General features: G+C 42.8%; 1 protein-coding gene across 1 annotated transcript; it reads right to left on the bottom strand.

Moving 5' to 3' along the window:
• Nucleotides 1–142: 142 nt before the first annotated feature.
• UBASH3A (ubiquitin associated and SH3 domain containing A) lies at nt 143–22600 on the bottom strand. The gene is made up of 14 exons (XM_083855495.1): nt 22152–22600; nt 18285–18338; nt 16615–16801; nt 14433–14631; nt 13571–13740; nt 11867–12075; nt 10938–11055; nt 8762–8861; nt 7153–7275; nt 5760–5852; nt 4655–4799; nt 2589–2695; nt 1980–2086; nt 143–1282 (listed from the first exon to the last, which is right to left on the bottom strand). Exons 1-14 carry the CDS (start codon nt 22256–22258, stop codon nt 1145–1147), a joined length of 1857 nt encoding a protein of 618 aa, XP_083711621.1. The 5' UTR covers nt 22259–22600; the 3' UTR covers nt 143–1144.
• Nucleotides 22601–23361: the final 761 nt, after the last annotated feature.

The following is a 23361-nucleotide window of genomic DNA, read 5'->3' as shown; positions in this document are numbered from 1 at the left end:
TGGGCTTCTCTGCATACCCCAATGGCTGATGGCATGCAGGGAGATGTCACATAGGAGCAGGTAGTGAGGAGTGAAAATGAAAACATTTTTAGTCATGCTCTGAGAGAATTTATTTTTTTTTCCTTTCATTGAAAGAAGCATTGTACTTTCCTGGAGGCAGTTATCTGATAACCAGAAGGGAAAAGCAGGAGAAAAACAGGCAGTGGAAATTCATGTTCCTGTATTTGTGCATAAAATTTCAGGGCTCCATTCCCTTAATTAAACACATCACCCAGAGAGAAGCTGCAGAAACCTTCCAGGTGACCCACTGGGAAGGTGAATGACCATTAATAAATTCAGCACAAACCAGCACAAAGCAAAGCTGTTGTGCTCCAATTGCCACCTTGGGAAGGGTTCAGAGCTAAAGTTGCACATGTCACAGTTTTGTCACCAGTACAGTGACACAGGGCATCTTGTTTTGTTCCAGAAACAGTAAAGCAATCAGTGCATTTCCCTTCAAAAAGGAATAATTTAGACCCTTTTGCAACATGCATCACTTGAGAATTGCTGGATGAGGAGCTGGTGATAGAAAATGGACTCCCTTGGTAGAAGAGGTAAATAAAGAGTCAGTGTGGTATTTGCTCTCACAGAACTGATGAACAGGAAACACAGTGGCTTTAGCTAGAGCTGGTCTCCCCTCTTCAGGTAGGAGTTGACTTTTTTTTAGTCTCAGTTTTTCTGTTGTCTGAAAATATCCAAGTGACTGAAGAAGGAAAAAAAAAATGAATTCTTGCTGGACGTAGTTTGGTCTTGAAAATACAACATTTTTTACTTCAGTGCCCCTTGGAGTGAAATTTATAATCAGGTAGTTATATCCATATTTATTAAACATTTGTATGCTCAGGAAGGGTTAAAAGGTACTTTCCTTACTACCACCAGAAATGTTATTTCTCAGTTGAATGCCGCTTCATAAGTTCATTCTTCTCAGTCACCAAAATAAAAACAAAATCCAGGCACCACTCTCAGAAGTGTTTACTGTGCTTTGACAACTCAGAGAGGTCATTTCCCACCCTCTGTGTGTCTTCTGGATGAGTCACTGGACTGTGATGAACCATAACTCTGCCTTTGGCTCCTTTTTGACGACTGCAAAGGCAGAGATGACCTTTTAATCTTCCAGGATAGTATTTCTCCAGTCAAATACTGTGTTTGCTCCATGAGTTAATGTCTTCACTGGTGGGTTGACCATCTGCCATTTGTTCTCCTCTTTCTGTTCTTCGCAGAAACACATTCCCAGGGAAGGGATCTGGGAAGAAAGTTACCAGCAGGGTCATTGCTTTGACATGGAGGGGAGGCTTTGCTACAGAAAAGAGCCCTGATATCCTGTCACTTCTGAAATGAACTAAAACCAGGCTGGAAGCCTGAGGGGTGAAAGCTGAACTTGTGTCACCACTGCACATTCATACCTGGACAACCTGTTCCCAACCCTAACCCTCACCCTCCTCCACAGTAAAGAATTGCTTCCCAGTATCCAATCTAAACCTACTCCATCTCAGTTTGAAGCCATTGCCCCTTGTCCTATAACTCCAGGCCCTTATAAAGTTTCTCTCCATCTTTCTTGTAGGCTTCCTTCAGATACTGAAGGGCTGTAATTAAGTTACCCCAAAGCCTTCTTTGTCCACTTTGAAAGGGAGGAGACTAGTTTCAAGTGGAGAGGTTTCCAAATATGCCTCTTGTCTGTAGGTGTTACAGGGCACTGACTTTTCAGATAAAAATCTTCTCCAAAGACTTAGCTGCCAGTCACATACAAAGTCCTCAGAATAAAATCCTTCTCTTTACCTCGAGTGCTTTGCTAAAACTGTGTGTGATTCCCTTTGGAACGAGAGAACTGATGTCATTGGTGTTGGCGTGCTGCTACACAAGTCTTGCTGCATAAGCAGTCTCCTTATTAAAAATATAATGAAACAACCCAAAGGCTTCCTGATGAAATGAAATCCTCTTACCTTCCTCACCATCTGGGCAAAGTTTCCGCTGTCTCTGCTGGGGAGCCCTGCCAGTGCTTGGGTGAGAGATGCCAGGGAGGAGCCATGGCCCACGATGAGGATGACACCTGGCACACCAGGAAAAGAAAAGAAGGGTGGTAAGGGACCTGCAGCACTGCCATGTTCCCCATCAGCACAAGGGGATGAGGTGGCTTTAGGGCTGTTCATCCTTGCAGGCCTTTTTGATAATGTGCCAGAGCATCAGAAAATATCTGGTGTGTTGAGCATATCAGCTATTGAGTGAAGGCATTTGTGAGGAAAAGAGAAAAAAGCTTTCCAGGAAAGTGTATCATCTTTTGCTGAGCCTACATCCTGATGCAGAAAGACCAAGAAAAGCATATACTTTTTCAATTTAGTAGTCTACTGTCTCAGTTTTATTCTCCTTTTTTCATTTCTATCCCACAAATTGCTTGTATGTTACTCCAGTGTAGCCCAGTGCAAGCACTGAGTCTGCCATAAGCTCTGTGCAGTGCCAGCAGCTCACATTAAACGTGCTTCTGTTGGCAAATCTCTGCCAGCTCCTGTTACTGCAAGTGTCTGACAGAATATACAAAGACCTGAAACCTTTACCTTTGCTGGGGCAGGCACTGGTGATGTGTTTTATAACTGCAGAGCTTCTGCTGACATAGTCTTCATAACTTTCCGATGGCACCAGAGAAGAGAGTGAGAAGTGAGTCCTGACAATAAAAACACAAATGTATGTTAATCTGGATGAATACTGGAACATCACTAAATGACTACACCAAGAAAAGGCACTGAGATAAAAGGTTTATCTACTGATTTGGCTGGCACACTGTTACCTCTGCTTGTCTGAAGCATTAGCTTCTCTCTGAGTAATTTCCATTAAATCTCATGGCTAAGTCTCATAGCTCATAAAGCATAAGTTGCAGGGAAAACCAGTCTTCAATAAAACTTGTAGTTTACAGTGGAGATTATTTAAAGTAGAATTTATGCCTAAGAAAAGCTTTGAGTAATTCTGCCAGCAAGGACCACTGCCCAGACATGAGCTGCAGAGCTGCTTGGGTCTTCCAATCCTGGCTGAGTTCAAACAAAGGAGAGGCCACTAATGATGTGAATGCTCCAAGATTTTGTACCTCAGCATTAATCTCCTCAATAAACCAAGTCAACAAAAATCTACAATGAACGAGGCTTATCTGCACTGCTGGTCAAATGGGTAGTAAAGACCTTTCACTGCTGGAGTTAAAAAAAAAAAAGTGTTTCCAGGGACCATAATCAGAATGCATCACTCCAGAGTATCTGAACATTTCTGCTGAGACCAGGCATTCTTCCTTCTTTTATATACCAGGGCTTTTCAGGCACCTAAAAAACTCTAAGAGCCAGACCTTCACACTGCTGTGAATCAGGGCAGCCTCAGAGGCCTGATGGAGTTGGGTGATGGACAACATTTGCAGTGGTTGAATATGGTAAAACCAGACCCTGCTGTCCAACGAGCTCAGTAGTAGAGTAAACCTTGCCAGTGAATTTTGTTGTGCTGATGTTCAATATTATATCTGATTTTTACTGATGCTCTTTGCTGGTGATTCTTTAAGTGATCTCAAACACTCATTCATAGCACCTGGAAAACCAAAGATTTTTTTAACCCTGCATGTGATGGGAAGAAACTTACCTTCTATGTGCAAGTTTATAGTTCATAGACCCTGTTTTTGCCTGGACTTGAGTGAGCTGTGAGGGGCCTAAACACTGTAGTTAACATTGCCTTAGAGATTCCCCTCTGAACCTCCCACTCCTGTGCACTTGCACAGTTTCTTTTGAGGCAAGTGATTTTGTACCAAAAAACCCTGGAGAATACAGCCTGTTAGTGAAAAACATACCAGAAAGTCCTGTGCTCCAAAGAAAAGGATTTTGGAGACTTTATGTAGTCTCAAACATCTATCCTTGGCTGTAAGGAATGTATTAAGACCTGAGATGTTTCCTTTCCCCCTTTCTTGAATACGTGGGAAATCCCAGAGACAGCTGAGTAATTTCCTGGATCTGGCTGTGCACTGCAAGCACTGAGCAGCCTGGTTTGTGAACAAGATGAGGAGCTAGATTGACTTGGAGCTTCATCGTTTCCTGCCGGGCTGTGGTTTGCAAGTGCTCAGAAAAGGCTCTGACCCTCACCCTGCCGAGTTATGAGGGCTCCAAAAAGTCCTTGCTGAACACAGTATTAACCTCTGAGCAACTCAAAAAGATGCCACAAACATTAATTAAAGTGAAATGCTCTTATCTTGCCTGCCTCCAAAACCTCTTGCTGCTGCCCTGCAGACCCTCAGCCAAGGGCTGACTGACCTTATGTAACATCACATTTCTTTGTCATTGAATATCAGGTTATTCTTCACACTTCTGAAGTGTTTTTCACATGAACCAAAGGTAAAAACAAAGCCCCTGGCACCTGACATTAATGACCATAATGTCAGGGCAAGACCAGAGGAGGGCTGGTCCCATGCACAAGATATTTGTGCTAGTGCACCTGTGTGCTGGTGACAGCATATCTTGTTTTTGTATCCTATTTTGATCTGAATTTGATCAGAATCACCCCGTCTTTGCAGTGTTTGCAATGATTTATGACACATAAAAGGACAAGATATCTCAGGGAAAAACCCCACAGCTTTATCAGCCAGACACAGAGCAATTACCTGTAACTTGTATCTATGTTGTAAGATGCCTCCAGCAGTTCTGCCATAGTCATGAAGTTAGGGATTGCTCTGCTTACTTCCCACTTGGTCCATTCAAACAGTCCTGGTTCCACCCTGATTCTGACTTTTGGATTTAATTTAAGCCCTGCAAGAACAAGAAATAGATCTTAGGAGAAAGGTACACTCGAAGTGCTACATTCGGGCTGTACATTCTGCCTTGTTTGCTGTTGTACTTTCATTAATGAAAATGAATCACTTATTGTCAAACAATAGGGTAAATGAAGCCACCATTATATTCTTGTCTGACTAATGTTAAGGGACTGCAAATTATTACCATCATTATTATCATAATCAAAATTTTTGAAGCTATCCTGTGATGCTCTTCTAGAAGAAAAAGCCTCAGTAATGTTGCTATCTGAATAAACTTTAGACAGGCAATGTTTTTATCATTTTTATATAGCATTTTTCTCAGTGTTCCTCAGTGGGGCAGTAAGTTGTGCAAATTGTCCAGTATTAGAAATGGAATTCACACGTCAAAAGAAACATTGGTTTTTTGAGTACTCTCAAGAGAGGTTACTGAGTGGCAGTGAATGCATTCTGATGTAAAGATGCTAATGAACTGTGAACCTGATGAAAGGAACAGGAGATGAAAAAAGAAGAGAGGGAGAGGAAAGGAACAGAAAAATGTTCTGCAATATGAAAGATTAAAGCAGTTTGGCTTGCAAATGGGAGCAGACTTCCGTGATTCACATTCAGATCCTTCAGAGCTCTGGAAATACTTGGGTCAAAATATTTTCTGGAAGGGATGGCAATGATGATTTGATGAACAGCTACTAATGTTGAATTCAAGCAGACATGAAACACCTCTGTTTCATATAACACTAGATTCCATTTTAACTATCAGGGACAAGTGTTTATGTGCTTACATCCCACAGACTGTACACACAACATCAGGTTTGTTGCTGCCTGCATTACCAGCCAGTCAAAACCACAAACAACCACAGAGTCATATATCTTCCTAATTGCTCATGTCAGAGATTTCACACAAGTTTGGTGAAGATATTTCCAGCGTGGCAGAAGCACCTGGCAGGTTTTGCTGCCTTACCCTGCAGGACGTGCTGAGCCGTCTGCACGCAGCGCAGGGCAGGGGACGAGTACACGTAGCTGACTGTCACCTCCTGCTCCAGCAGAGCTTCCCCTGGATGGCAACAGCAAAGTGTGACAGATGAGAAACGACTGCAAAACACTTTCTGCAAAAAAAACAGCTCTGAGCTTTGCAGTTTCATCAGCATGGAATACATTGACAGTCCCTTTCTATTAATTTTTTTCCCCACTGTCTGCTGATCGAGCTCATTAGAAGGATCATTCTGGTGGAAACATCAATTCTAAAATAGGTGTTGGAAAGATAATTACAGAAGATCCATCCCAAATCTGCAAACAGCAGTCAGGCATTTGGCTGTCTCCATATATCTGAACCATCAGAGACAAGCATTTGCAGCAGACCAGCACTGTCACAGTCATGCATCTTGCTCAGGGAGCACAAACAACTTCATCTGGTGTGTGTCAGGCTTGCACAAGGGAGACAGGACCACCGAGAGAGGTTTAAAGCATTATTTATTGCCTCAGTCTCATGAAGGAGTGAGAACATCTTCACCATGTAAGTTAGAGGTCGGGTGTCCATGGTCACAAGATCACAGCTTACAAGGTCTTTTAAAGGTTAATTAGCCAATAAACTACTGCTACAAAGAATGTTTCCTTTTTCACACCTATCCCAAATTAATTTGTATCACACTTCTTGCCACAGTGTGGACTTTCTTAACCAATCATATAATGACACACCAACTACGTGCTATACCTCAAAACTTTTTGCTGTTTTTGTAACTATATCTACACTTTAAACCCTTAAAACTTTCCACTAACTAGCTTAATATGTTTCTATCTGAACTACAAACCTGCATTCTTACTTATGGTCTCAAAATTTGGAAGCCTTTTCCAAGGTCTCAGGTCTGAACTCTGTATTCATTACTGTGTTTGGGCCTGCAATGCACAAGATTTTGAGGATTTTCTGTGCCTGGAATTCCCACACTGATGAGTAAATTGAGTCAGCTTAACCCACACCAGCCATCCTCCTGCACGGAGGTGACCACACTCTGCTGACCATGGAGCTGCTTCCCCTGGCCAGCCCCTTCACTCCTCACTGCCCACTCAGGGACAGCTACATAAGACATTCATCCCTTGCAGACAAGCAGCAGGGCACAGAAGTTCTGGCTTCTTCCTTTTGGCTTTCTCTGCCAAAGGGGGTCTCAAAGACAAATAAGCAGCTGTGTTCTCTATTTTACTATTTAAGAAGATCCTGCAGTGGTTGTCCATGGAGAACTGTGGCCACAGGGAGTGCTGGCAGGAAATTTTTCTGCTGCAAAGCCAGCATGAGCTTTGGCAGTTGATGACAGCCTGCTTCCCAAACCCTTACGTTTGCAGGAGGATAATATCCAGCTTACCTATAAGCCTTGATTGGAAAATACCACAGCAAGATAAAGGAGGATCACATTCAAACTGCTTCATGCTGTCTTTCTGCCTCGGCAGGGAGGAGGGGAAGTTCAGATCTGCTCTGTAGTATTTCCCTGAAACAAGGCAGGAGATTTTGCTGTGGCACAAGGAAGACAGCAGCTGTGTTATGTTTGTTTCACAGAGTCAGTGTCTCACTGATGAAAAACAGCAGTGGTATTACCTTAAAGGGGTCATGTTTTAAGGTCACAACACTGGCTTGGGAAATTTGAATGGTCCCTCTTCTTCAAGCTCAGGTAGAACAAATGGGGAGGAGGGGAGAAAGAACAGGAAATCAAGAGAATTTGGCTTTGTGGGACTCAAGAGAAACAAAAAATAACTGCCTATCTACATTCTTTTACAACTGCCAAAATGACCAAAAAAAAAAAAATCATTTCCACTGAATCAAAATGGAACCAATGCATTGATTATGCAGCTGTAAGGTACCACTCTCCTTATCTGGTGTGAATTCCATGCATTAAACATGGGGAACCTCCAGCATAGCAAGGCAGTCTTTCAGCATAAAGCTCTCACTTGTTAACTCCTACCTTCTTGTTCCCCTCCTTCTTCCTGACACAGGTTTGCCCATTTTGGGTCAGTTTTCTTCTCCTGAAAACATACCTTTTTCTTTTTTCTTAGAGAGAGAGGAAATTCAGATTTTAATTTAGGTCAGTGCTGACATTTCATTTTTCACCACAGATTCCTCAGGTTGGACTAGTGACGCAGTGTGACTGATCAACAGCCCATGGCTCTGACTCAGGCACAGAAAGGTGGAGGGGTCTGACAACCACACCTCGTGTAATGAGACGCGATGAGTGTGCTCCTGTGATTTGTTCATGTACCAGTGAGACACACTTCCATCAGCAGCACAAAAGCTTTGTTTATCTGCAGAATTTAGTGAGCATAAACATGAAGGGCTTTAGGACATTGTGGCCTGGTTATGTGCAGGCTGAAGTGATGCCTTAAGTTTTAGGTTTCATGCTTTCCAGATTCTGTGCTGCCCAGGGGTGCAGTTCTGAGTCTCATATTAAGTGTTAGTCAGCTCTCTTCATAGAGTAGGGAGACAAAACCAATCCTTTTCCTGCTCAAGATCAAAGACAACAAGTACAAGTTTTCAGGCCCAAAAGCATGAACAGCTGTGCGCTGAAGAAGGAAAACAAGAAGGATGGGAGTTCATAATCTGAAGCTGTAATTGGACAATTAAACCTCAATATGCAAATGGACCAAAACTTATAAAAGTGTGAGACCTCATGACTGGTTGTCCATTTTGTGGCCATTTTTGGGTCCACCTTGGGTGTAGCTCTCGCCAGGCTCTTGTCCTGCCCAAGGGGTACCCTTAAAGGCGTTTTAATAAATACCTACTTTATTCTCCAGCTCTGTCCAGTCTCTGTTCCAGGTCAGCCTTCCCAAGGCATCAGAAGCAGTGCTGTGCCTGACTTGCACTGTTATCACTCCTTTGTGCCAGTGTTGACATTCACACAAAGACTGAATCTCTTCTACCCATTACTGGGGTTAATTTGGTTTGGTTGTGATTTTTGAAGATCCTCCCATTACCTTACTCACCATCTGCAGTCAGGCACTGCTGAAGCCAAGATTTGCCAAAGACCTGATCCACTCTTTCCCCGTGGCGCATCACCAGCACCGCTCTCCGCAGGGCAGCGTTCTGAGACAGGGGGGAAAAGGGAGTTTCATAAGGATGTTATCTACAACCTGCAGGGAAAGTCTGGATTCCTGGAGAAGAGGCACCATAATAGATGCCTGTCTTTAGGACAGTGATAAGCCTGACTGGTTCTCCACTAAAGGCAAATGAATCATGAAATCATTAAGGTTGGAAAAGACCGCCGGGATTATTGAGTCCAACCTTTGACTGATCAGCACGTTGTCAACTCAACCATAGCACTGAGTGCCACATCCAGTTGTTTCTTGTATACTTCTAGGTTTGGTGACTTGACACCTCCCTGGGAAGTCTGTTCAATGCTTGACCATCCTTTCAGTGGAAAAATTCTTCCTGATATCCAGCCTGAACCTCCCCTGGTGTGGCTTAAGGCCACTTCCTCTTGTCCTGTCGAAGGTCACATCCCTGACCCTCACAGGCTGCAGGTTCTAATTCTGTGTTAGCACTAGTGAAAGCCAGTGCTGGTAACAGATCTTTTAATCTCAGTGTGGGAAGGAATCATAACTTTCTTTTATATCATATGGTTGATATAAACAAAACCCAGAAAATTAGCTAAGATCTGAGTGGTAATGCCCTTTTCTACACCAGGACTAACACCAAACTTCTCCTTATTTTCCTATGAAAATACTACTTCTACATTTCCATAACTGTGTGGCCAAATCAACAGTGAACCCAGACCGACTACAAGGCCACTTTTTCAACTTAGACTGCATGGAACAACGAATAGGTTTGAAGTAGTTCAGGGTTAGTATACAATGCACATTAAATAAAAATGAGAAGAAGATAAGGAGAAACAGGTCAAAGGTTTTAAAACTTTAAAACAGTGTTGCTGCTGCAGCAGTGAGTTAAGTGCTCTGCATCTTCAGCAATAGAGAAGAGAACTCTTAAGAAGTGGTTTCAGGTTGATATCCATGCATTCTGTTAAATAGTTGCACTTCTGCCATGAAACACCCATCAACTGCCACAAGGTCAGAGTATAAACCCAAGGTTTTATGGTCTTCCTCTTCAGCATGCTAGGAACCCAGAGGCCAGGAAAACTCTAGACTGGAGATGTGCCCATGTGCAAAACACGTTTCTCAGGCCAAGCCTTGGCTCTGCCACAGAACTGATGTGGATAAGAGAGGCCAAGAGCCAGAGAAAGGACGTGTGACGTGTTCAGAAACTTCTCACAGTCATATCCATGGTGCCCTGGAGGCCCCAGGATAGAAGTTCCCTCTCTGATGTCAGCACAAACCAGCCCAGGGTTATTGCCCAGCACAGCAGGAAGAGAGGCTGTGGGGCCAGCAAGCTAAAGGGGTTTCTGAGATGTGTCTGTGCTGAAAATGAATTTTGGCATCTCTGACAGAGCCAAAAAGGCAATGCAGGTGCAACTGTGCTGTAGGAAAAAAAAATCAGAGTCCTTATTTGTTTTGATCTTCCTACCAGAAGACCAACGGACATTGGAAAAATTGATACCTGTTGATTTTGAACCTGGGCAAAAAATGTGATCCTACCAGTGCTGTTAACCACCCCAGCTAGCTGTTCTGTGCAGTTCTCTGCACTAGCTACATATCTAAAAATAAAATAGAAAATGGAACGTTTAAATGTAATCTGGGACCATGGAAACCTCCAGGATGACATCCATAGAATCTGGACATAAGAGCTGCCATGAAGAGTGAGCCTAATCCCGATTTAGTTACTCTGCCTGAAGCCACATGGAAGTCAGGGGAGGTTTTGCCTGTCAGACTTGTCTCCATACCCACTGAGGCTGTGCTCAGAGAAACCTGAGCAGAGAACTCATGTGTTGTGCTATTATGGCAGGAGTAGGGAAAGATTTATGAAAGACAAGTGTGATATACATCATATACATTACAAAGAAACCCTATGAGATATTATACAATACAGTATGAGTATGTATGTATATATAAAGGTACAACATAATAAATAAAATTGTGTCTATAAATGTACAACAAAACATGAAAATATGAGGGAGGGAAAGGAACTACTAACTTTACAAAATGCCATTAATTAATAGTATATCTGCCAAAGCATGTGGCAAAGATAAAAAATGGAAAAACCAATTACCTGAAGAGAAGGAACATTGGTGACACTCCTTGACACACTGAGATTATGGGCTTCCCCATTCAGCTTTACATTGGGTTCCTTGGGGAAGGATCTTGAAGCTGTGTCAAAAACATATTCCCTGTAGAAAAAGTAGAAGCAACACACACCCACAAACATACAGGCACACAGACAAATAGAAGAGACTCTTGAGTCATGATGTTGTTTACAGGATCAGCAAGTCAGGATTCATGGTTTACTCAATACTTTTTGCACACTTGCAATCCATTTCACCACTTTGCTGTTCATTTAGAATACAACCCATAAAAACGAGGTTAAAATATTAGGAACTGATGGTGTGTATTGGGTGTAACCCTGCCAAAGTGGGACCTTCAAGCAGGAAATACTACCTGGTGGCCTCCTCCCTTTCTCTGAGACACCAAGAAGTGCACCAAAACTTCCCAGCTTACAAAAATCAGCTCTAATCTACAAGTAGCATCAGCTGTGCTGCAGAATGTCAGCTGCAGAATGAAGTGCAGGAAGCCAGACAGGTGCCTTCTGATGCAGGGCACATCAACAAGATAAGGGTGGTACCAAGGTGGTGGAGCAACCTTTGTGTGGTTTCATTTGAAGCTAACTTTACAAGCCCTTGAAATGAGAAAAAAAACAAGAAGAGAGCAGAGAGCCAGGCTGAAGGCTGAGACTGCCCTGGCAGAATGTACTCTTACAAAATTCATCAGGGTGTTCAGGTTCTTCAAGAGCAAACAGGGGTCATCCCTCGAGCAGCTGAACTTATGAACTCTGGGTGTCTCCAGGTATGTCTCTTCTCCCAGGAGACATCCCAGCAACCCACCCAGACACTCAAGATTCCCCCTCTACCCACAGATCCTGGCAAGGAGGAGCTCCCATGGCTCCTCAGCAGGACAAAAACCACCCATGAAAGCCCAAGCTACCTGTGCTTGACCCAGGTGTCAGCCTCGTGGGCTCTCTCGGTGTAGTTTTCGGGGAGGAAGCCGCGGCAGCCGGTGCGGTGCGAGGTGCCGATCACCCATCCCTCGCTCACGTCGCTCTGCTGCGCTGGGTTCACGTAGATCAGATCCCCAGCATTGATCATCAGCTCATCGATGTTCTGGGGCTTGTACTGGAACAGGGCCCTCAGTGTCTGGGGGAACACAGAACAGGGTCAGGATGGTCAGTGTTCTGGGTCTTGTCCTGGAAAAGAGCCCTCAGTGTCTGGGGGAACAGAGAAGAGAGTCAGGATGGTCCCCGTGCTGCAGCTGCTCAGGGGGTGGTTGTTTGTTGGAACCCTGGGCACTGAGAATTTTGGGCTTTCTGTGCTGACAGGCTCTGATCCTCAAGAAAACTGCATTTGACCTGAGGCCTTGGAAGAGGCTTCCAAAATTGAGTGATATAACTGGGATTGTGGGTGTGTGGTTTGAATAGAAGTGTGTAATATCACATGGTGGAAAACGTAGGGTTTAAGGTTTTAGAATATAATAATATATATATAAAACAAGATGGAGTTTTAGGGCATAGACTAAGTCCTTCTTTTTCACATTCTTCTTCATGGGTTTGGTGGTATCTTGTAATTGGGTAGAAAAATCCAAATTGCAGACAACAGGCATTTGGTTATTGGGTTAAAAGTAAAAATAATTTAGGTGTCATTTTATAATTGGACAGTTTGTTCTTAAAAGGCCTTGTAGAGAGAGATGGAGGCATTTTTCATGTTGTTAGCCAGAACTCACAGCTTGTGAGACTGTAACATAGATAAGAATTAATAAACATCTGAGTCCAAACACAAAATCAATGTCTCGTGCAATTAATCCCGGCTCTAACAAGAAAAAAAAGATAAAATGCCACAGTTGTTCACCTCTCCTGGACACAGAACCAGTTATGTTTTCCATTCTGCAATCTGCTCCTTAGTGGCACTTCAGCAGAGGAAAAAGAGGACACTACCACACTTACAGTGTGTGTAAAAACAGGCACTTGGTTTTCACAAAAAGACTTATTTCCCCCCTGTAACTGGTACAGACTTATTTGAAAGCAAACATAGATCTGACCTATTTTTGTGATTGCTTGCAGCTCTCCTGAGTGTGACTAAAATCCAGTAGGAGACTTGTGACAAAGTGATTTACTGATCTGACAGAAAGCTCTTGAACAATCCATAATTTAAATTTGGAAATGAGAATTGAAGGAATGTTGACTGCTATCAACTAAGAGTCTGCTAAGCAGAAAATAATCAGTGGGAACTGCCCTCTGCTCAGTGCTGCAGTTTCCATCATGGCTGGAACAATCACAAAATCTAATTATGCTGAAGGGAATTTTGCTGCAAAACTGTAAACTGACAAATCCTAGAAAATATTAAAGGATAATGATTTCCTGTCTCTTATTTTCTCATGTTAAGATTAGGGGTTTTTTTCCTGTTGGGAGTTGGAATTAGATTATGAGTCATGCAGGTCAAGCAACCTACCAAAATAAGGATATTACCTCCTGATTGAGGAGTGCAGTTTTTCAGCCCAAAATGGCACTGGAAAAAACCTTGTTCTTTGAAACACTGTGCTAAGCAGGCAGAGATTTTCTTAAGGGTAGAAAAGGCAAGATGACTGTAGCAAAGAAAATTAAAGGCTCAGGAAATGAAATAAATCTGATTCCAGTACCTGGTAATACACAAAACGCATGTCCCGGGAATAGAGAGCAGCCACCCACTGGCAGGGCTCCCCTGGGTTAATGCATTTGGCTAATTGTTCCAAAGTCTTCTGATGGTGAGGATAAAACCTGTGGGCCAAGGTGAGGTGGAACTGCTTCAAGGAGGGTTTCACGTGGCAGTCTAGGGATGAAACAATCACATCACAACATAGAAACAAAGGTCATGTAAAGCTCCTCTTGTTTTATGCTACACAATTTGCATAACTAGGAAATATCATAGGAACTAGTGGTAGAGTAGATCTACTGAATAATGGTTTTGAAGGGTGTCGTGGTTTTAATCACACCAAAATCATTCATAAATGTGGACTGGATTTGCTTGCTGGCTTCATCTGTGAGGAAAAGAAATGATCACGGTTTGATTTCCTCTCCAACCTGAGATGTATTGAACTCATTTCTCCCAGACAAAGCTGTGGTGGGGCTGTGCCCCTTCAGTCTCCACTGGTGATGCAGTTTCCCTTGTAAAAGGTATTAGGCCCTGTTCCTAGGGATGCAGCCAGACCATCAAGCTGGGCCACAGCACCATGAGGGTGGAGATCTGGGAAGTGTTTTGTCCCTGCCCATTTTGGATAACCTGGTCAATCACCTACCAAGTTGCACACAGGATCATTTCAGCTTCTAGGCAAAAGTGCTGTGTCTTCAAAGACTAAAACATGCTCCTCTGGCTACTCTGCTTGCAAATCTCTAGGAGAAAAGGCTGTTTGCTGACAGGAAAACATCATCTAAGCTCCCCTGGAAACACAGGGAATGTTTTCAGTATTGCAGTTATGCATTTGTGCTACAACCCACCCATTTTCCCTTTGCTGTTGGTCCTACCTGCCAGGGCTGAAGCCTCTGATGCAAATGCTGCAGCAAAGCTTTTGAAGACATTTGCCTGGCTGTCATCAATGAAGAAGCCAAGGTAGCTGGGAGATGCATGTAGTGTTAGGGAAATGGATGGTGGAAAGCTCTGGGAAAAGCTGTCACCAACTCGCTTTAAGATGTCATACAATAATTCCACTTTCTGGTCTTCACACTGAAAGAAAACAGAGGAGGAGCAGACTTTACCCACCAGCTCACAGCCAGTGTTGTAGCCCCTGCCATACAGCACTGCCAGAAAACTGTGGGGCTATAAACTTCCTGAGAAACACAAAATACCTAGGGATTTGCCTGAAATTCCTGTCATCAAACCCAGCAGTATTTGGCAGTTGGATCAGCACAGTGTCCTGGTTGTATAACAGATGTTATAGAATATCAATCTAAGGTGTATCTAGCCTGGGTAGAAAAAAAGTCAAAATTTTTACCATCTGTCAGGTGTGCAGTAACCAGTTTGAAATGAGACAGGGATCATGATTTCCCTCTTCAATTCTAAGTAGGAATTTGTCTTATTGTTATCCTACAGTCCTTTACTGAAATGTGCAAGGTGAGGGTTGCAATGCAGTCACCTCTTCCAGACAGGCCTTTAAACTTGATGCCTCCCAAGACCATGGCATTCATTATTAATTAATGATTTTTGTTCTGTATAATTGTGTTTAATGGTCACCACTCAGTATTTTACAACAAAATAATCTTGTTTTCACTGTCTCTACTTTTTGGCATGGCTGTGGTGACCCACCCTTAGGGGGAAGGAAACACTTAATGGTTTAACATAAAAGTATGATGAACAAAGTAATTTTTGTCCAGCTGCTCTAGCCCAAGCATGTTTTAGCACATCCCAGATACAGCTGATGTTCATGTGTTGCACCATCAACATGCTAAAACTGGATTCCAGGAGGCTCCAGAGTTTTTCCAGACCAGTCCAGTGCTGGGCTTCACAAAAGATTTCCCTAAATCTTCAGCTTCAATAAAAAGAGTAAACTCTGGGGCACGCCACCTTAGCAGTGAACTGCTGATGGAGGTCTCTAGGGAAGGCAGAGCTTTTCCTGAGATTCCCACAAGCTTGTACCAAAGCTGTCTGCATCCTGTGATAACACTGTCCCTGCTGCACAGCTGGCTGATGGCAGCCACTGCTGCCCTGGCTGGGAAGGCTTAACATCCTAAATCCATGCGGCAATGGACATGTGGAAGCCTGACGGCAGCTGGACTGCACAGGGCTGCTCTAGATGGATCAGCTACCCTGGAACATCCCACTCAAACATTGACTGACTCAGACATTAAGCATCATTCAGACTGTCTTGTCTTGCAATGCAGGATTGCAGTGCAGGTTGGAATCAGGGGTCTGTAATCTATTATCATCTGCTGAAAGCTGGTGGGGAGGTGTTAATGGGCCAGCTGTTAAAACCAGGTGGGGCAGTGTTCTTTATCTCTTCCATCCTCCCTCCAGGGGATCTCTGCTGTTCATGGGCCATCCAGGCTCACTGCAGGGCTGATACAACTACATCATCCCATGGGGAGGAGCCCAGCATTCCTACCTGGATAAAATTTGAGATTCAGAACACCAGGACAGCCTGTTTGCACTGGATTCCCAGAGGAAAATCAGACCCATCTCACCATCACTGGACCCTTCTACAGGATCATCTCTGCTCCGACAGAACCACATCTGTCACTCCAGGAGGACTTGATGGGACTGCTCCCAACACGCTGACTCACAGGGTGTCAGGTCGTATTTTGACTCTGTCAGTGGTCTTTTGGTGTTTTTTGGGGTTTTCTGTTTGTTTGTTTTTGTTTGTTTATCTGCTTGTTTTATACTACTACTTTTGTATTTTCCTAGCAAAGAACTGTTACTCCTATTCCCATATCTTTGCCTGAGAGCCCCTAAATCCAAAATTATAATAATTTGGAGGGAAGGGGGGTTTACATTCTCCATTCCAAGGCAAGCTCCAGCTTTCCCTTGGCAGACACCTGTCTTTCCAAACCAAGACACAGACATTAAGCATTATTCAGACATCAAGCAACATGCCTCGACCTGGGTCACGTTGTTGGATCATCAACAATTTCTGGTGCCAGACAACAGCAGATGACCCAGTCTCACCAAACATCACCCAGCTGAAATCCAACCCTTGCCCTCCCCTGGCCTTACCGTGAAGAAGTCGCAGAGGGTGATGTGTGGGAAAACCTCGTGGGCTCTGTTCTTCCCACACTGGCGCTTGCTCTCCTTCCAGAAGTCCTGCAGGCGGCTGTGCAGGCGGCCCGTGGGGCACAGGTAAAGGGCATATTCCTGAGGGATTGGGTCATCCAGGGAAGGGTCATTGCAGTGGGAATGCAACCTGGAATCCAGAGCATAACACCGAGGGTGAGTGTGTTTCCTGTGGCTGAAAGCGTCCACAGAGGAGATCAGAAAAAGATGCAATGAAATTGCAAAAAATACGATTTTATTATTTTCTTACTAATGAAAAGCTGAAATAAAAATCTCCCTTTTCTCTTTGAAGCACTAAATAATGAAGAAATTATTTTTCTGCTTGTTTTTGAGTACTTTACATTTTATTGTGTGTCTTCACTTCTATCAGTATCTGAAAATGACAGAAAATAAAAAATACCTTTTTGTGATGTGTTGGGCTTTTTGTTGGTTTGTTGTTGTTGTTGTTGTTGTTGTTTTGGGTTTTTTGGTGTGGTTTTTGTTTATTTGTTTTTGTTTTGTTTGTTTGTTTTGGTTTTGGTTTGTTTGGTTTTGGTTTGGTTTGGTTTTGGTTTTTTTGTGTTCCCCCCTTTTCCATAACTGGAAACAAAGGACTGGAGGAGGAAAAAGGCAATGGGTGCACCATGTGGAAGAATGACAAAATTAAAACTTGCCAAAAATTTTAAAAAACACTCAAAAGGAGCCTTTTTATTCAGCCCTAAGAAAAGCAAGCAAGACAAATCAGAAATGCACAAGGAAAGGTCAGAAGCTCATATGCCATGTGATGATATCGTTCACCACGTCTTTCACTTGCTGTATGTTTATCTTTGCAGCTTTTGGATTGGGAATTGTTGTTGGGAAGTGTGGCAGCATCTCTGAAAAAAATTATTTGGAAAGAAAATGCCTCCTCTGGCTTTTCACAAAAGAAAAGAAAATAGAAGAAAAAAGAAAAAAAAAACCATCTGAACCACAGGAAAAAAAAGAAAAGAAAATACCCCAACAAAACCTGAAAGAAACTGCATTTAATGTGAAGGTGAATTGAAACAACAACAACAATAAAAAAATCAGTTGTCAGCACATGAATGACATATAAATACTCTGTGAGAATCTTAGTAGAGAGGAAAAAACTTTGTGGTGTTCAAAACTGAAAAATTATTTTAATTGTAATAATACCTCCTCTGACCATCAGCCTTTCACCCTACTTTGTGGTAGGTCTTCTATTCCCCTTCAGCTGTTGTTCCTGCACGTGTTTGTAGGTGCAGTCACGGGTTTACAAAATTTTTCCCATTTTCCTTGTTCCTTTTTCTCAGGAGACTTAAAGCTGAGGAGGATTTTCTGACCAGACCAGCTAGTCCCATGAACTGACTCACCAGTAAAAGCTGCTGCTTGTTTTTAATATACCAGGACCTTCTGCAAGTTATCTTGTGTCCCAGAATAAGTACAAATACAAATATTTCTCTCTCTGAGTGAAATAGATTAAAAAAAAAAAAAAAAAAAAAGGAAAAATCTCAAATTGAGGTTTGTGTTTTTTTAATGGTAGCTAACTTCAAATTCAGTGACAGGATGAGCACATCAATAAGGATTTTTAGGCAGGTTTAATGTGAAGGCACATCTTAGAAATCACAGGTACTTACCATTTTACTGCATCTTCTGTTGTCTTTTGTCCAGTTGCAACCAAGGCTTTTTGCCTAGAAAAAGCACAAAATTGGTTCCTCAGAATACCAAAAAGAAAACATTTATATAGTAAAGGCATTTAGTGACTATGATCATCAAGTTTATTTTCCAGCACAGGCAGGACATTTAGCAAGAAGGTTTTTCCTAGCAGCTGTTATTGTTCCTGAAGCCTTCCAGATAGCTTTTTTCCCTCACTGCAAGTATTTAATTCCTTGAAGATTGGTAACCTATTCTCCCCATAAGAAGCCTTCCTTTGTGTTCTGGATGAGTTTCCTTAGCAGCCTTACTGACTGTAAGAATTTCCTTGGGTTAGGTAAACCATCCATCCAAGCACTGTAAGAACAGTGGGTTTTTTTGGTTCAAAGCAAAAAGGTTCTGACCACACCAGGGCCAAGCCCATACATTAAAACTAAGCAAAACATGCTTATATTGGGGCTTGAAATCTGGATTGAGGATGCCCCACAGCCATCAGAGAGCCAGACCTAAGCCAGCAGCTCAGTCTAAGATGAGGGACAAAATCTCGTTTCTCTCTGTTAACACGACTTCCGTTCTCTGGTGCGGGATTTGATTCACATTTCCTTTTCTAACTAGAGCTTTCAAAAAGCCAGCTCTGTGTTTCACGTGAGCAAATCTTTGTGCCTAAATACTGGATGATGGGTGAAAGATTCCAGTGTTGAAGCAGGAGCTGCACTGATGAACCCCATCTCCACCCCTGAAATGCACCTACAAACTTCTGGGAAGAAACATGAAGTAGAGACAGAGGATACTGGAAAAAAGTTACTGAATTTCTTGGCGTCTGCTGATGTTTTTCCTTCTTTTTTGAGTCCACCTTTTCTGGCCACTGGCTCCTGAGGGCATTGAGTTGTGTTGTCTCCTGCCATTTTTGTTCTCCATCCATCCCCATGATGCCCGAACACAAATCAGCCTTGTGTGCATTGAGCTGCAGGACTCAGGCTCATCCTTATGTTCCCTTCCAGCCTTCTGTCTTCTCTTCAGTGTAAAAAGTTACATTTGGGCTTGTTAATAACATTTATGTTCAACCATTACTGGCTCTTTAGTGGGGCTCAACAGAGATAAGGACAAACATGAGACTTTCCACTCAAAATTTACTTTCTACCTCTCTTCTCCGTAAAATAAATCAACTCCCATGGCCAAGTCAATGCACAACCACAAGGTCTAAAGCCCTCTGGGGCTGAATACTGCACATTTCCTTTCTGTGCCTTTGCTGAGCTCTCCTTCTCCACCACAGCAAACACAAACAGCTGTGTTTCTGCCCCTCTCCTCATGCAGCCTTTCCTGCTGTGCCTTGTGGAAGTGTCAGTGGCAGTGATGCCAGGGTTCACAACCATTAATTGCACCTCCAAGTGAGTGTTTTACCACTTCATCCCATGCTGCTCCTCCCACCTGGGGACAAGCCCTGTGCAAACATCTCTGAAGCTAAAACAGAGCTTGGCTTCAGGTTTTCTTTACCACAGGGCCTTCAAAATTAAATGTAATAAAAGTGAGACCTGAGGCCATGAACTGCCATCCTGCCCAGTCCCACCTCGTTGCTCTCTTGTGCTCCTCTCCATACCTGTCCCCACCTTTTGTCTCATCACAAATGCTGGCTGTAGGATGATTTCCAGCAAGGTTTATGGAGCCCTCAGCACTAGGGGTGCATTAGGCTGTGACTAATCCTACACTTCCAAGATGAGAAGTGAAAATTGAAAAATAGTGCAATAAGTTCTGCACATACCAATTTCTCTCAGAGAGAAAAAGAAACCATTGAGAATATGTAATGAAAAGTAGATTAAAAATAAAACTACAGTGAGAATAAGTGGGCTCTTCCCTAAAACAGAAACTGCTTGCACAGTTTCTTGTGGAAATTTTTTGATCTTAAGCTAGACTTGGCTCTCACTTATTTGAGTTTTGTTCATTGGGGAAATGCTGCTTTGGCCTGTTGGTTCTACATAATGGAAGATTTTGTAATATTTCCACCCCATCTCACATTTCTCAGGCCAGGACTTCTGAAAAAAAACTTTTCAGTACTTTCATTCATGGTTTAATTAAGGGACAAGAGAGACAGCAAAAAGGTTTTTTAAAAACGCCATCAAAATTTTGAATGTCTTAAGGTCAATAGTAGGAAATAAAGTTTTTTAAAATTGCTTTTCGATATTTTGTTATCTTGCACCAATTTGCACAGTATTTATGCTGCTGCTTCTTGTTTTTGAACTGGGAAGCACAAAGTCATCTCAGTAACAGCAGAAAGTGTTTTGAAAAATTGAAAAAGTGGCCATTACTTTGGGCTGACCAAAGTTACAGTATTAATAGAGAAATGATGAGCCATGTTTTCAGCCCATAGCTAAAATCCCATTGCGCATCACTGGGAACAAGGGACACACAGTTCCCTTGTGAGCTCTGCCCATCGTGTCTGACATTGATTGCTACCACGGCTGTTCCCCAAAAAACAATACAGCACTTACAAATGGAACCTCTTCCAATGGCTTAATTTTCAGTCACAAGGTAGAGACATATTGCTCATCTTCCTAAAATATTTTTAGGAAGAGAGATTTTTTGATATTTAAATAATGAGATTTATTTTTTTAACAGTTTGAACCAAAATGTCCCTACTTGCCATCCAGAAATTGGAAAATCCTCCCCGAAACTTGCCTGTCCAACAGGAAAGATGTTTGGGGGAGGAGTGACTGGTACTTTTCTTTTGCATTAACTTGTTTGCCTGCCACCAGTTACTCTCGGATCCATTGGAGTTGCCAAGAATAGTGCCTCATTCTTTACTATGATATTTTTTAGGCAGGACATGATTTTTGGAACAAGATCCTGATTCAAGACAGGAAGAAAAATTGACACACTTAGGGAGCCCCTTAAAGAAAAAAAAAATTTCCAGTGACACCATCCAGCAGGAGATTTTTGCCAGGCCTGAAAAAAAACTTTGTCTAGAAATTACATCCATGTTTAATTCCCTTCTAATAAGAGTAATAAGCAGAAAAAAAATGAAAGAGGATGTATTCTGAGAGCAAACTAGGGTCAGCTTCTCAACTCATTGAGAAGCCTCTCAAAACTCAGGATGTAGAAGGGTGTGCATCTTTAGATTTTAAAATACACAGTATTTTAAAATATTGGATATTAAGCAGGTTGGTTTTGCTATGTTGTGGGAAAAGGATTTGTAGAGAATTCTCAAGGCCTGACAGAAGGCTCACACAGTCTTGTGCATCTGTGTGCAAACTTTGAGATGAAGTGTGCTGACTTAGAAAGGCCACAGAATAGGACAGACATTGCTGAGAGAGAAACTGAACTAAAAAAAAGTTTCAAATGGTGACCTTGCAAATAGACTGGATATTTTGGAGAAAGAGAACTGTGAAAGATGTATTGTACCAAACCCATATGGAGTATTTTTATAGGTGACTGGCTTAGAAGCATTAGCAGCATTGTGTGGCAAAAGCTAATAGACCAAAAAATGCTTATAATGTATTGTAATTAAGAAATAGTTTGGCTTTTGATTGTGATGGTGTGCATTGTAACATCTGTACCATCTCACCCTTCTCATGAGACTGAAAATGGAACAAAAGTCTTTAAAACGCCTCTCTGGAGCCCCATCCCTGGGTCAGAAACAGGGTTTTTCTGACACTCTCTAGGCAATACACACTGCTCTATATGAAATTCAGAGCAAGACAGGACTGATCCCTGCATGGGGACATCACCCCCCAGGAGCAACACAACCTCCTGATCAAAAAAAACCACCCCAGGCTGCCTGTAGGGGGATTTTATGGCAAACACTTCATATCTTAAATAAATCTCCTTGTGCACAGGCATCTGAGGACGCTACTCACGCGATATGAGCCGGGAATCCTTTGGCCAGGAGAGGCTCCAGGAGGGCAGAGCTGCTCCTGCCCCGGTGCTTGTTGGCCACCTTTGCATACAGCTGTGCCTCTGCCATCTCCTCTGTGTCCTGCCCTCCCCGTGTGCTCAGCACTGTCAGAAACCAGGGGGTGGGAGGAGGGTGTGAAGTTGGGAGGGAGGGAGTCAGTCAGAAAATGAAACAGAGAGAGGGGGAAAGAGGCAGATTAAAAAAAAAAAAAAAAAAAAAAAAAAAAAAAAAAAAAAAAAAAAAAAAAGTCAACCAAACCTCACACCCCCTCTGATCTTTTTCTGACAAAAGCTGACATCCTGTTTTCATAGAATCTGGGCCTCTGAATTTTTTGTCGTAGGATGACTGAAAAAAGCAAAAGCTCTTCCTATCTGCTCTGGCAGAACAAGATGAGGAACCCAAAGGGAAACACTACAGCTGGAGTGGGCTTGCTGAAGGCGCTGAGATGGAATCTTCTAGCTTTTCACTTTAAATTGTACCCTGAAGAAAGCCAAGAAATCCACCTGAGCTGCAACTGCATCAGGAGGGGACAAGTGGGGCTGTCCTGCAGTGTGTAGGGAGTTAGTCTGGAGGCCAAAACTTTCCTTTTGGGCTCAGTTTTCAAGTCCTCCTGCCCATACCATGTGTGGCTCCTGCTTTGGTCTTCTCAGCCAAAGGCAATGAGCAACCAAACTGTGGGAGATTAAATCTAATGTTCCATCTAGACACCACACCCTGAGGCTGAGCTTGGAGCAGCTCAGGGAGAAGAATTTGTCCTTTCCAGTGGTGCCAGTCCCACTGTGGGAGCCTTTGCAGAGCTGCCCTGGCTGGTCTCCAGCCTCTCCAGCATGGCCAGAGTATGTGAATTGGTTGGAGATGCTTGTTTCTGTCCTCATTGCAGGTATCAGTGTTCCCTCTGAAGGACAGGACACCTCACCCTGTGGACTGAAAGGAACTCCTTTTCTAGGCAGGACACAATTTTTGGAACAAGATTCTGATTCAAGTCAGGAAGAAAAATTGACAGACTTAGGGACCCCCTTAAAGAAAAAAAAAAGTTTCCAGTCACACCATCCAGCAGGAGATTTTTTGCCAGGCCTGAAAAAAACTTTGTCGAGAAATTACATCTATGTTTAATTCCCTTCTAATCAGAGTAATAAGCAGGAGAGAGGGAAAAAAAAAAAAAAAAAGAAAAA

This window comes from Zosterops lateralis, assembly GCF_965231275.1.
Source record: "Zosterops lateralis genome assembly, chromosome: 2".
Classification (NCBI taxonomy): domain Eukaryota; kingdom Metazoa; phylum Chordata; class Aves; order Passeriformes; family Zosteropidae; genus Zosterops; species Zosterops lateralis.
The sequence above is the reverse complement of the archived record's forward strand: the minus strand, read 5'-3'. Positions and strand labels throughout refer to the sequence as shown.

Bases quoted from the DNA above. Each gene is read 5' to 3' on its own strand.
- UBASH3A (XM_083855495.1), bottom strand. From the start codon at position 22,258: ATGGCAGAGGCACAGCTGTATGCAAAGGTGGCCAACAAGCACCGGGGC. The intron at 11,056-11,866 runs GTAGCTTGGGCT...CTTTTTCTACAG, and splicing joins GACACCTGGGTCAAGCACAG to GGAATATGTTTTTGACACAG. The intron at 1,283-1,979 runs GTAAGAGGATTT...CTTTCTTCCCAG, and splicing joins TTGCCCAGATGGTGAGGAAG to ATCCCTTCCCTGGGAATGTG.